Consider the following 12,931-nt stretch of genomic DNA (forward strand, 5'->3'; position numbering starts at 1 on the left):
ACAAATAATGGGCTGAACATTGCATAAGTGTTCCATAATATGTTGTTTGTTTGGACAGCCTGGCCTCACCTTTCATGAGAGGTGATGGCTCCAGCACAGTGAGCAGTGAGCTCTGGAAGACCATGCTGACGGTTCTCAACACAAACACGCGTCGCATCAGAGCCCCGATGCTGCGGAGACCAACAAACAAAGCAACAATCAAAAGAGACGCACTTCAACTTCTCTTGTACAATATCGATGAGCAGCAGTAGTGCAGTAGTATCCACGCTGACAAACTTTAAGGCACTGTCACACACGCACACACACACGCAAACGCATGTGCACGTGAGCCGGTAAACAAGTCTCCAGACACTAATTGATACCCCGTTAGTGCAAGAAAATGGTCCCCTGTGGGTTTGCTTCATGACGTAATCAATAACCTAAGGAGATCCCCAGCATGAGAGGGGTAATTAATCAGTGTTAAGAGCGCACACACAAACACGACACATACAGGGCTGAACAGTGCCAATCACTCAGAGGACGCCTGCCACTCAAAGACTACTGCGTTTGTTTACATGTTTTTTCTGTCCAATTATTTATCTGTAAAAATGTGGAGAGCAGGGGCCTGTCACAAAAAAACGAGGCTTGTGCATTAAAAGTGGCTGTAGGTGTGACATTAAAGTGATACTAAGGGTTTATCAAAACAATGAACACCACCAAAATATTAAAAGCATTTATTAAGGTGCACTATGTAACTTTTCAAACAGTGACTAGACCACTTACTTGTCTCCATTGTTTTTCCAGGGGGGTTTCACAATATGACATTAAAATTATATGCTTTTAGTCATATACTGGTGTTTTAATTGCTAAATATTTTTGACAAAAACGTGGATTCTTATTGAGAGCAGTGAGTGACCCCACGTATCAACTGATCAGACTTGTAAAGTTGCTTAGTGGCGTCGCCTGCTTGACTCCATGGAGATAGACAAGTTTAATGCTATACTGTAGAACAGGAGTGTCAAACTCAATTTCACCGAGGGTCACATCAGCAAAATGGTTAGTGTCAAATTTGCAAAGATATAAAAAATATGTCTGTGTAACTGCATAACTTCTGATAAATTGACATTTTAACATAACATACATTTAAATTTACCTTGTCGCGGGCCACATAAAATGACATGGCGGGCCGCATTTGGCCCGCGGGCCTTGAGTTTGACACATGTGCTGTAGAATATTGTTGGCCAACCAATACCATCTCTATGTTGACAAGCAGGTGGAGAGCCTTCTACCTGAAAAGTTACATAGTACACCTTTAGACATACACTTACTTGATTTAAATATGTTACCTTTGTAAATCAACTGGGAGATTAGTTGGCAGGAAAACAGTGAAAGATGATCACAACGCTACAGACCACACTTATTTAATTTGTTTTACTCAAAATGATAATGTACATCATACAAGAGAACAGCATGCAAGGGACAGAAAGCCAACCCTTCTGGGAGTAAGTGTGGGTGCGTTTTCTAGAAAAATATGCAATAAAAAATGATAAATATTTTGTTAAAGTCTCGTTAACTTATGATAAAAGATTACTGTCAACCCACTATTCCTTATACATTTTCAACCATGCCCTGACTCCTCCATCCCAATATTTTACAAGATCAACAGGTTTTTTGTCTTTTTCTAAAAATGTTCTGGATGTGCATAAAGCACTATGGCCAGTAGTCATTCTGAGATACGCTCCACAATCTGTAAACATTTAGCATCTCTGTAGTTTCAGCCACTCTTATTTTGAATCCACCTCCTCTCCCTTCGTGCTTCGTCCTTCCCTTGCTCCGCAGTGGAAAACCAATCCTCCATCATTCACATGCTAAAGACATTCTCCTCAGCGCTACCTTCTCAATGACACTCTTTCATATCACGCACTCCGGGGAGATGCTGCTGCAGTGTGTGCGTTTTAGTTGTGTGTGTTTGTGTGTGTGTGTGAGAAAGAGAACCTGCCTGGCTGCCACCTCACACGGGCCGGTCCCAGATAAGAATAGCCTTATTCTCAGGTTGCCTCTGATGGTGGTTGTAAAGGGGGGGTCGCTCACTGACCACTCAAGCGCTTCTGATGGCGAATGGGGATCAGGATAAACCTTCCAACTGAGCTTTTAAAGGTGGGACCTAAGCCTGCTTCTCTTTAGTTCACATGCAACCACAACTCTATTGTATACAGTTACAAGTTACTATAGCTACAACTAGGGCTGGGTGATACGGCAAAAATATCGATAGATTAGTAGATCTTGCCTTTTCTTTTCAAAAACAAAATAAGAATTTCTTTCAGATTCGATTTCATGAAAACAAACAATGAAGACTTTTAATCAGTGCCAATTTCTTCCTCCAAACTCTGCTCCAAACCACATGCTTTTATTGACAGAGGATAGCTATAGATGACAGAGATAACAGAAAAAAAAACATGTGGAGCTAATTTCTGTTGTTCTTGATGCTATATATTTATTTGCCTTTCCACGATGAGAAAAAAAAACCCTTAAGAAATGGAAGATCAAGCACTGGACGTTAAATCCTCATTAAAGGGTTCATGACAAGTGTTTTTTCTTTTTCTGAGTATGTGAACATTTTACCATCCACCAAGTCTTTGAACCGAGATGTGTAAAGAAAGCACAGAAAATACAAAGCTAAACTATGACAATGACATCTTTTCAAAGCCCCTATTCCCTTAAGAAAAGCAGGCCTTTGGAGACTTGCACTGTGTTTGCCAGTGTCACTTTTCAAAAGAGAAAAAAAACTCTGGAGTCATATGAAAACATAACATGGGACAAAAAGCCTGGCACTAGAAAGAGTGAGGAGGAGCAATGAAATGAACAAACAAACAAAGAGAACATAGATTTGTCAAATAATACACAGAATAAGCAATAACTCAACTGCAGGGATCAGGGCAGGTTTGTTGACTGCAAATGACAACCAAATAACAACTTCATTTTGTGGCAAATAAAAAACAAAAAAACTATTTAACTATGAAATTGCTCAACTTTTCACAACCTTTTAAATAGACTATAATGTGAAAACAATAAGCTTTTAGATATAAAATGTTACATAATAAAATGGCCTCACCTAAGTTAAGATAATGAAAGCAAATAAACTCTGCATCCTTGCAAATGTACATTACAAGTATACAGATAGTACTTGTCACAAATTCCCTTGAGGAAGCTGTCCTCAAACCGTCATCCAAGGAACGTGGATAAACCGTCTCCCAGCTCCACCCATTCACACCTGGATTCCATGGTCAATTAGACCAGTACATAAGCCACTTCACTCCTCTGTTGTGTACTTTTACCTGTCAGGATATTTGTCCAGTAAGTTTTGCATTTAATGAGCTATTTCTGTTTGTATTAATTATATTTGCATATCTGTCTTAACTATGATGAGTGAGTGTTGATTTACCTGATTTACCTTTCTTGTTTTATAATGGATCTCTCCTGTGTTACAGGGAGGCGAACCATGCCAATCATAAAAAGGGTGACAAAAGAAGAATATAACCTAAGAAACATAATTGGACTTGATCTCTCACCTCTTTGTTCATTTATGGTTTCTATAATTTTATTTTAGAAAGGTTAATAAGCAGAATTGTTTGCATGTGTTTTCTACTACATTTTACAGACTATAACTAGCTCCTTTTTCATCTTCCCCAATAAAACTGCAAATCTGAGGTTGGTCACACAGTATGTAATGTGTAATGTGGGACTCAATTCACTATGCTTCATGATGTTATTGTTATTTTTAGCAAAGCCTTACATCACACTGGCCATAGGCAGAGCTGCACTATAACGTGATACTTCTTAAAGCAGATGTAGAAATCTTACGTAACTCTTTTGGCACTAACTGTACAATACCAATAAGCTCTGGGGGACAAGGAAACAGGTAAAACTGGAAAGCATAAATTGGACAGAATATAATCTATGCTAGGAGAAGACCAGGAAAATCAGAGTGCGGAACTATTTGAAATAAAAAATGACAATGTAAAAAAATTTAAATTGCTGCATTAACTACAAACTTCACATATAAAATTGTACATGACTGAACAAGCTTAATTCCCTCTCGACAAGACACTACAGATCTCTGAGTACATAAATCCAGTTTGTTAAAATTGTAAAAATACTATACACTTGCATGTACTCTAAACATCACATCAAGTTCACATAAAAGGTGTGGAAAGTTAAATGTATAATGTTTAGTGTAAGAGCAGCAGCGATGGCAAAGTGACAATGTTATTAAGTGGATGTGTATTTTAAAGAAGCTCTATACAACTTGACACGATAGAGGAAGCAGGAAAGAGGAGGTGGTGATGATGGACTATTTGATGGGATAGAAGCAGTAATTTAGGTGCTATGCAGTTCTACTCAGTGCGAGAGCTTGAGGTCTAAGGCTGTCCCTACACACTTTGACTAACATACTTTTCAACATCCATATCTGTCGTATATAATGTATAATGTACTGTCTAAATCACCTTCCTCCATGAACCTCTACTTGTGGGTACATGAGAATTGCTGAGCCACCCACTCGATGTCCTGATACAGATTTTTTGTCTCCTGATCCAATACATTTTTTTTTTTTTTTTATATTTGCTGTTGCCAATACTGCCAATATCGCTCTCATCCCAATACTGATCATCTTCTTTTTTTATTGTTTTATTTACATAAGTTTGGCTGTGTCTTTACAAATAAAGCATAAGTATTCCATGGTGAATTTAGCCCCAGTTGAATAAAAATAATACCAGATATAAAAAGGCCTACTTAAGAACAGACTAATAATTTGTTATAATATTATAAAATAATGTTTTAAACTTTTAAACAAAATAGCAGCTTCAGAACATAGTGATTTAGCGATCAGTTGAGGTTTTAGCTTCTGTTTCTAAAGGCAGAGTTATTTATATATTATTTATGTTTGAGTCCTGTAAAAAGAGAAGCCTGCTTGAAGCACTTAGCTACTTAACAAATGTAAAAACATTACGCATTTGGCTCTGTTTCTCCACCTGATTTGTCTCAAGTTTTGTTTTCACTTTTAAGGCTCCGTGAAGACTTTGCAGAGGTAAAACAAATACTATCTCTGTCATTAATCATATTTTAGTGGCTTTAGAGCCTCAGTCTGTGTCTAAGCTGCTCTGGACATTATTTGTGTGGAGAACACTACACTGTATCGCCCAATCTATTCACCAAATCCGATCCAAGCCGATACTCGAAAATGCCTAGATTGGCGGCCGATACTGATACCAATATCGGATCAGGAAATCCTTACTTAAAATCTTCTCAAGCAGCATTTATTTCAGATAAATAAACAGCTATTTGTTAGGTTTTTGTTTGTCATTTTACCTTTTTAATAATATATTTTTACAATTTTACTACTAGGCAAAATTATGGGTGACCCTCTGACAAATTTTATGTGCAGTGGTTCTATAGACAGTAAACTTCTCCCTCTGTGTTGCCCCCCCCCCCTTTTTTTCTAAATTTTTTCTTTTTAGTGCTTTGATATAAATGTATATTTCTTACACGTTACAAGTATTACATGTTTTTGCTTTGTAACATTATTATTCCTTGTATCTGTCTCTCTGAATTGCTACCATCTATCTTATCTGATTTGAGGGCTATACCTGAACTGAGCGAGCAGCAGGCCTCCCAGAGACGAGCCGCAGATGGAGAATCCCATAGCGATGATACCATTCCAGAAGCCCAGCTCCCGGGCTGTCATGTGATGGTCCAACAAGAAGAGAGGGAACATGGTGACGGCACCCTGCTCACCTGTGTGTGACATAACAACACAGAGGATGAAGATTAGAGACACTTAATTTTCAAAGAATAAACATCAAAACAAATGGGGCCAAGACAACACAAATCAGTATTACATAGCATGTAAAAATCACTCTTAACAGGATGCTCCTCCCCCTTTTCCCCTCTCAATCATTGTAATTTTTTGAGCTGCTTCTATAAAACTGTTGTCTCGATTTCAATACCTGTTTTGTTGTATATGATGATAAAACTGGGTTATTTATTTGATAAGTCTCAGAACATGCACCATTTTACAGTATGCACAAAAGAAACAATGTGACTTTTGAAGACAGGTGTGGTAAGGAAGCTGTTACCTGACGGTTTAGCCTGCACGACTAACATAACATTCTGGAGATGACGACAACACAATCAAACACAAAACACTCGGGGTCTATTCCTGGAAAGTGTCAATAATAAATGTCTGACAAGAAAAAGACTACTCTCCGTCACTTTATCAAACAGAGACCTGGTACTTTTCCTAAAGCAGTGAAAGAGAAACACAACAAAACACAAAAAACTCGCATAAGATGAAACGGGCCGCACAAAGGCCTCTCAATCAGAATGAAAAGTTTTCCCGGAGACTTCCTGTGTGTGGTGTTGAGTGCGGGGGTAATGTTCTGCCGAAACATTACAGTAAAATATTCAGCGTTGTCGACTAGACGCCATTATTATATTAATGGAGAGCGACTTCACAAAGACAGTGGGACCAAGGAGCTGCGGTGACTGACAGCTCGGTTCCCAGACTGCTGTCAAAGTCGACGCAGCACAACCAGCCATCCACTCACTCTGTCAGCCAGGAGACAAACAAAAATAGAGGAAAGGGGGGAAAAGAAGACACATGAAACAGATTGGAATAAAAAAGAGGAAGAGAGAGAGAGAGAGAGAGACAGAGAGGGTGAGAGAGGAGATCCTAGTGATGGGGAGAGTGGCAGCGCGACCGAGGGTGTCATGGAGCGAACACTGGTGTGACAAGCCAGCAGAAAACACAGGTTTTCTCTGTGTAAGACGTGTACCAACATGCTAAAGCTGCAGCAGTGGAGAGTGGTGACTTAAAACAATAAAACAATTCATTAGATTAAGACACCCGAGTGGTCCAATGGTAAAGTATACTTTATTACCTCCAGACGTTGGGTTTGGTTAGGATCAGAGATTGGGCGGATAGTTGCAAATAATTTGAAGATTTAAATTACATAATTTGGGGGAAATGGGGGACTCTTACCTGCATATCAGCCCAAAAATACCAGCAGAGCTTCTGGGATATTGGTTTCTATGGATTCAAAACAATCGACATCGACCATGAAAAAAAAACCTTAAAATATCATATCATCACAAGAAGCAAACTATGCCTTATCAATATAAAGGCAGATGATTTTAAAATGGAAAGAAATAAAATAAAAATTGAAATTAAAAAAATCTCATGAAATATGAATAAATTAATAAAGGCATTTTACTATATAAACTAAGGCTGTCTAATGACCGAAAATGGCAAATCTAGATTGAAGCCATGGTACCGCTATAGCAGAACACTATACACGTGTGTCACCCTCTGTAGTAGTCTGCAGTAATCACATTAGTCATAATAAAGTCAACATTGTCGACTCTGGAGCCCATGCTGCTGCTGTTGTTTACCCATGATTCCCTGCTCCTGCGCCTGTCTGCCTGTTGTTTAGCTCTGAGCGTTCACAGTCCTGTCTTCAGCTAATTATTTCTTTAAAGAGAAGGCTGTGGGGAGGAGGCCGTGTAGACAAACACAAGCAGGCTGATTATTTCCTTCTATAAATATTCTCAAAGCAACAATTGTCCATTTCAGTGGGGATTTCATTAGACGTCCACAAAGATTAAATAACCGGAGTGGAGAGAAAGAGGAGAAGGGATTTCAGAAACAGGAAAATGACATAAAAGAGACATTACGGTGACGTTGGCGATGGGGAAAAACATCTCAAATCACATCACAGGTATACGGGGAAAACATAAAGCATTTGACACTGTACAATCCTAACTTCACTACAGCAGTTAGGTGGAATGAGGTCTCACCATTGCTTATATTTTAAAACAATTCAGTGAAATGTAATGATCTTGACTTATAGATGATAAAGTTGGAGTGATGGTGTTACAGAGAGAGAGGATGGATGGTATAGAGTGGGATCAGTGGGGGGTGAAGGGGGTGTGGTACAGAGGCGAGAGGTGGACAAGGACAGTGGGTTCAAAGTGCACAGATCACAGAGGACAACTAGAACAACCTTATCCCTGCCTACCATGGTCCTCCTAGTAAACAGAGTGCGCTTCATACATACTACATGCAGCCGCACACCAACCATACATTGGAGACACACAAGCACATATAGCTATCAGCTCATCAGCTCCCCTCAGGACACAGCCGTAAACAGAGCCCTCTCTTCACACGTTTACAGAGTATCCTATACATTTGTGGCTTCAGAGGCACGCACACAGCACAGTAAGGGTGATGCTAAAATCAATAAATGTCAAGGGTTTTCTCTGCCCCCCAGGGATTTCCAGAGTAGAAAATGATCTTCAAAAAAATCTTCAAAAGTCTTCAAAATTTTCCAAAATGTTTGGATCAAGATGAGCCTATTGTGTCAAGTATGCGTTTTAATATCCGCATTGACGTAAAAGCCAGACCATTTGTGGTAACTAATACTACAACTACAAATGCCAGGAAGGGCATGTGGTGCAAATAAATATGTATTTATAAATTGTGGATTGCTAAGAATCATCTACCCAAAAAGAATATAATTAAGACGAGAAAACTATAAAATAAATTCTAAAATTATGTATTTGGAAAAAAAGGATCTGACCCACATGAATAAAGTAAATCATAAATTGGGCACAATATTTCATTGGTATTAAAAGTTTGTGCATTATAATCCAGTGAAAAAGCAATTTTACACTGTAATGGCATTTGAGTGCACGTTTGTCTTGACATGGTCAAATTAATGAGCCATTGCCATTGTACACGTTGTCTTTGTTAGAGCACCATGTGGCGGTTGTTCATTAATTTATTTGCTCCTTCAGCCTTGCTCCCTGCAGTCCTGTCTTTTCCCTCTGGAAAATACTGCCTTTTCCAACTTAAGATTCAACTTTTTTTTTATACATCTCCATTGTCCACTGGACCATGCACCAGCCAGCCATGAAAGAGGTGTGCAGTTTTTCCAAAATATTTTTACCTTTTTTTCTTTGAGAATACTTTTTCCATTCACAATAAAAATGTGCAACCGTATTAAAACTAAATGTTAAAACAATTAATAGGTGTGATTATTGTCTACTACACACTTTTAATGAGGTAGGTAAATTAGTTGAATAAATCAATAGAAATTCAGTTGTAACTTGCAACATGCTGTCTTCAATCAAAAAAGGCAAGTTCTTGACTACTGAGCTTTTGTGTCCCCTGTTGCAATGTTATAAACTTCAAGGAAAAGAAAAATGAAAGGTGAACAAGATCTTTTCTGTTTATCTATTCTTCATTGTGTCCAGCTGGTCAATTCCCAGAGAGAGGGAGTACCGAAGCTCACCATCAGTCATATCTCCTGTCAGACACTGTAGAACTAATGATGAAAAATGGCCATCTTGGAAGCGTGCAACGGGGCAGAGTTCAAAGTGAATAGCGAGCAATAGATTCTCCCCAATTAAAAATAAAAATATAACATATAAATTACAAAATGATTACTGATTAACAACCTTTTTTACAGCACAGAAAGAGTAATTTAGGGGCCTATTTTTACCCTCCTTCCGTTCTTATCCAAATATGTCTGTATCTCTCTATCCCTGTAGAGAAAGAAGTCTATTAATTCAAAGATATTCATTAGCTTGCGGCCTTGTGCAATAGCTTAAAAGAGGACAACTACCATTTAAGTCATAATGGGGTATTGTTGTTCTATACTGTACTCAGATTAGCTGTAAAGATAGATCATATGCCGTATTGTCAATGCAAAAATTATATGGACAACAATTTTCTGCCAAGCTTTTTTGGCATGCAAATTTGTATTTAAACAAGGAGATATTAAGAGTCAGACAGATATAGGTGCTAATTTCAATGAAAAGTTTGGAAATACTGATAACCAGCATGTAATAATAGCCAACCACATTTTTTTCATTCTTTGTAAATATCACCTTTTGACCACCTAAAATAATGCAAATATGAGATTTATATGAAATGTTAAATAAAACTATTGCATAAAAATGTGATCATTTGATGTAATGAGTCTGACTAGTGATTAGGAAAAATAGAAATCAAAGTAACAACTATTGTGCTATAAGCTTTTACAATATCTCCTCTTTCTCATGTATTATTATCATCAGAGCTTACTCTTCCTCCCCCCTCCCTCTGTCCATCCCTGGAGGCCAGACAGTGCTCCCATGATGCCCCTGCCCTCAGATGGCACAGAGGTCGTAGTTCAGACATGAGGCTTTCACTGATTTGCTGCTGTGTTGGACTATGCAAACTCCACTTCATTAGGGAGAGATGCGGGACAGGGTGTGTATTGGGAAAGGGGGAGCAGCAGACACCCTGATCATCAGTCGCACACAAACAAAATGCTTGGACAAAAACAATAATGTCTCACATAGTCAATTATGCTGGCAACATTCAGATCTCTTTTAGAAAATTACACAATCATTTTGCTCCCTAAAGGTGGAAAATATTTAGACTGGAACTCCAGCAAATGTTAGCAAGGGACAAGGCTATTAATGACTTGTTAGTGAAAACACGAGCAGTAATTATTTTTATCAGACAGATGAGTGTGTGAGCCCATGCGACAGAGAGAGTGCTTGTTGGGGGGATGCTCCTAGTCCCTAGACAGATTAGGGGTCCAGGCAGGCTTCATATTTGTCTAGTGTACTGTCGTCTGCTGGGATTCATCCGATTACCAGGCCACCCTCACTCAACACTCAAAAAAACAAACACACACACACACACACACACACACACACACACGCATTCTTAAAACAAAGGCCATACATTCATATACAAGCTCCAGTGAAAGCTATGCAAATGTGAGGAGACAATTATATTCCCACCACCCACATAAACATCAATGTGATGCACTGTCTTCTCCTGCAGTTTGTGAATGCCACAGACACAAAGAGACTCTAATCCTTACATAATCCCCTTCTGCTACCAAACACCAAACTCTGGTCGTATCAACTCTCTCCCACACATAAACAAAGTAAGAGTTATCCAAAACTACTACTTTTCTTAAGAGATGCACATGCAGAATATGAATTCAAAACAAGACTCCAGGAAAGATTTAAACTTAAGTCTCACAATAGGAATTATACTAGCAACTGACTTCTACTGAAACTTGTACTTATTTCCACAGTGAAAAGTACACCTGCCAACACTTGATACAATGCTTTACAGTGATTACTTTCTTAACTGTAACACCACAGATACCAGTCAGTCCCCAGTCGTCCAAATACAAAATCCAACAGAGACATCTAGTGGTATGTATGTGCCTATGCATCAAGTGCTTCAAGACACTTTTGCTGTGAGATGGCTTTTGTCTAAAGGACCCCAGATAGAAGTATTATTCATCATAATAGTATAATATATCTCTGCTAGTACAGCGTTTCTGAGATAATCATCATACTCACCAAGTTTGTATGTTAGCACATACAGGATGGTCCAGGGGGTGCCAGGTACTGCAAGCATCTTTCTCCACACTCTCCATGGCTTTGTAGCTTCTGCTGCCCTCTTGCTGCCATCTGCTGGCTGCCCCTTTACAGTCTCCTCGTCCAACACAGGGGCTCCCAACACAAACAGAGCAACACCTGCATAGACAAACATGAGCAGCACAAACATCCAGCCCCATCCCGCTACATCGATGACAGCCAACAAGCCACCTCCAGCGAACACGGAGCCAGCTTTGTAGCCAACCACTTGGGCTGTGTTCCCAAGACCAAGCTCCCCACGACCTTTAAGCAAACTCACAGCTGCCCCGTCTACAGCTATATCCTGGACTGAAGCCAGGGTGTTCATGGCCAGGAGCGTAGCTGCTACTCCCCATATGTGCGCCTCTGGGGCAAGAGCAGCACTGGACGCACATGTGAGGGCGAGACCAGACACAGTCCCGACAATCCAGCGGCGCTTTGTGCCAACGCGGTCTATAAGAGGAGCCCACAGGACCTTGAGAACCCAGGGAAAGTAGAGGATTTTGGTAAAGCTGATGCGGGTGAGAGAATGGCCAGCTCCTCGCAGGTAAACAGGAAGTAGTGAAGACTGGAGGCCGTAGGGAATGCCCTGTACGAAGTACAACAGGCCCAAGAAGACCAGCTTGTCATTCATGGTGTGTTCAGTAAGGTGACCCTGTGAGGGAGCCAGTGATGCAGTGTGATGGTCAGGTCATTGTCAGGGACTGTGCTGGTGTACTTCATGCACACCTCTCGATCCACAGCCCAGTACACTCCACTCTTTTTCTGAAATACACAATGGAGACGGGCAGTTAGAGGCTTGTTGACATGGTGCAGAGTAACCTTGCTGAGAGGATGTTACTCCTGCAGAATGACTGCTTTATTGCCCCAGCTAAGTTACTTCTATGGAGCTAATATTAGCAACGTCAAACGACAGTACTAACCCGTACAGCACAGAAACTGACAAACGTACGAGTATGTTACATTTTTACGTTTAAAAAGAACCAATGATCAATTGTATAAAACAAAACAAACAACACCAGGTTTTGCTGTCAATGAGTAATTAGCTGCTGTTAGCCACTAGCCTATGCTAAACATAATAAAGCAATCTGTTAAATACAGCGTTGTTAAATCGTGTTGGCATTAACATGGCTTTACTAAGTTTACAAAGGCGCTTCTTATCTGTTTGAAGATACACCTTGACATTCAGCAGGAAAGTTCAATCTGAGGCGTTTGCTAACCATATGCTCCGCTCGTTGTAGCAGGGCGCGGGGTTGCCAGATCTGAGTATCATTTTCCAGGGCCAGGGATGAAAATGTTTAGTTTCAGAAAGGGACCTGTATAAATGAACTGCAAAAATAATGCTTAGCCCAGATTCATTCAATTCATTCATTTATTGGGATATATACATACATTTAAATAGAAGACAATTATTTAAACACATCAACAAGTCGTGTGTTCCTGAAATATTCCATGTCACAATATA

The 12,931-nt window shown here is 39.6% G+C and overlaps 1 protein-coding gene across 2 annotated transcripts in view; it reads right to left on the bottom strand.

Annotated features, from left to right (window-relative positions):
• The window catches only part of mfsd3 (major facilitator superfamily domain containing 3), a 19,228-nt gene extending 6,506 nt beyond the window's left edge, over nucleotides 1-12,722 (bottom strand). Inside the window, exons 1-4 of one of the 2 annotated variants that reach the window (XM_055224312.1) lie at nucleotides 12,687-12,722; nucleotides 11,410-12,231; nucleotides 5,625-5,772; nucleotides 70-170 (exon numbers count right to left, since the gene is read on the bottom strand). In XM_055224312.1, coding sequence (XP_055080287.1) covers nucleotides 70-170; nucleotides 5,625-5,772; nucleotides 11,410-12,100 — 940 coding nt within the window. In that variant the 5' untranslated portion in view covers nucleotides 12,101-12,231; nucleotides 12,687-12,722. Of the gene's footprint in view, nucleotides 1-69; nucleotides 171-5,624; nucleotides 5,773-11,409; nucleotides 12,232-12,643 lie in introns of both variants that reach the window. The other variant, XM_033972848.2, reaches the window with a different exon arrangement.
• Nucleotides 12,723-12,931: the final 209 nt, after the last annotated feature.

Source organism: Periophthalmus magnuspinnatus, chromosome 9 (assembly GCF_009829125.3).
Source record: "Periophthalmus magnuspinnatus isolate fPerMag1 chromosome 9, fPerMag1.2.pri, whole genome shotgun sequence".
NCBI lineage: Eukaryota > Metazoa > Chordata > Actinopteri > Gobiiformes > Gobiidae > Periophthalmus > Periophthalmus magnuspinnatus.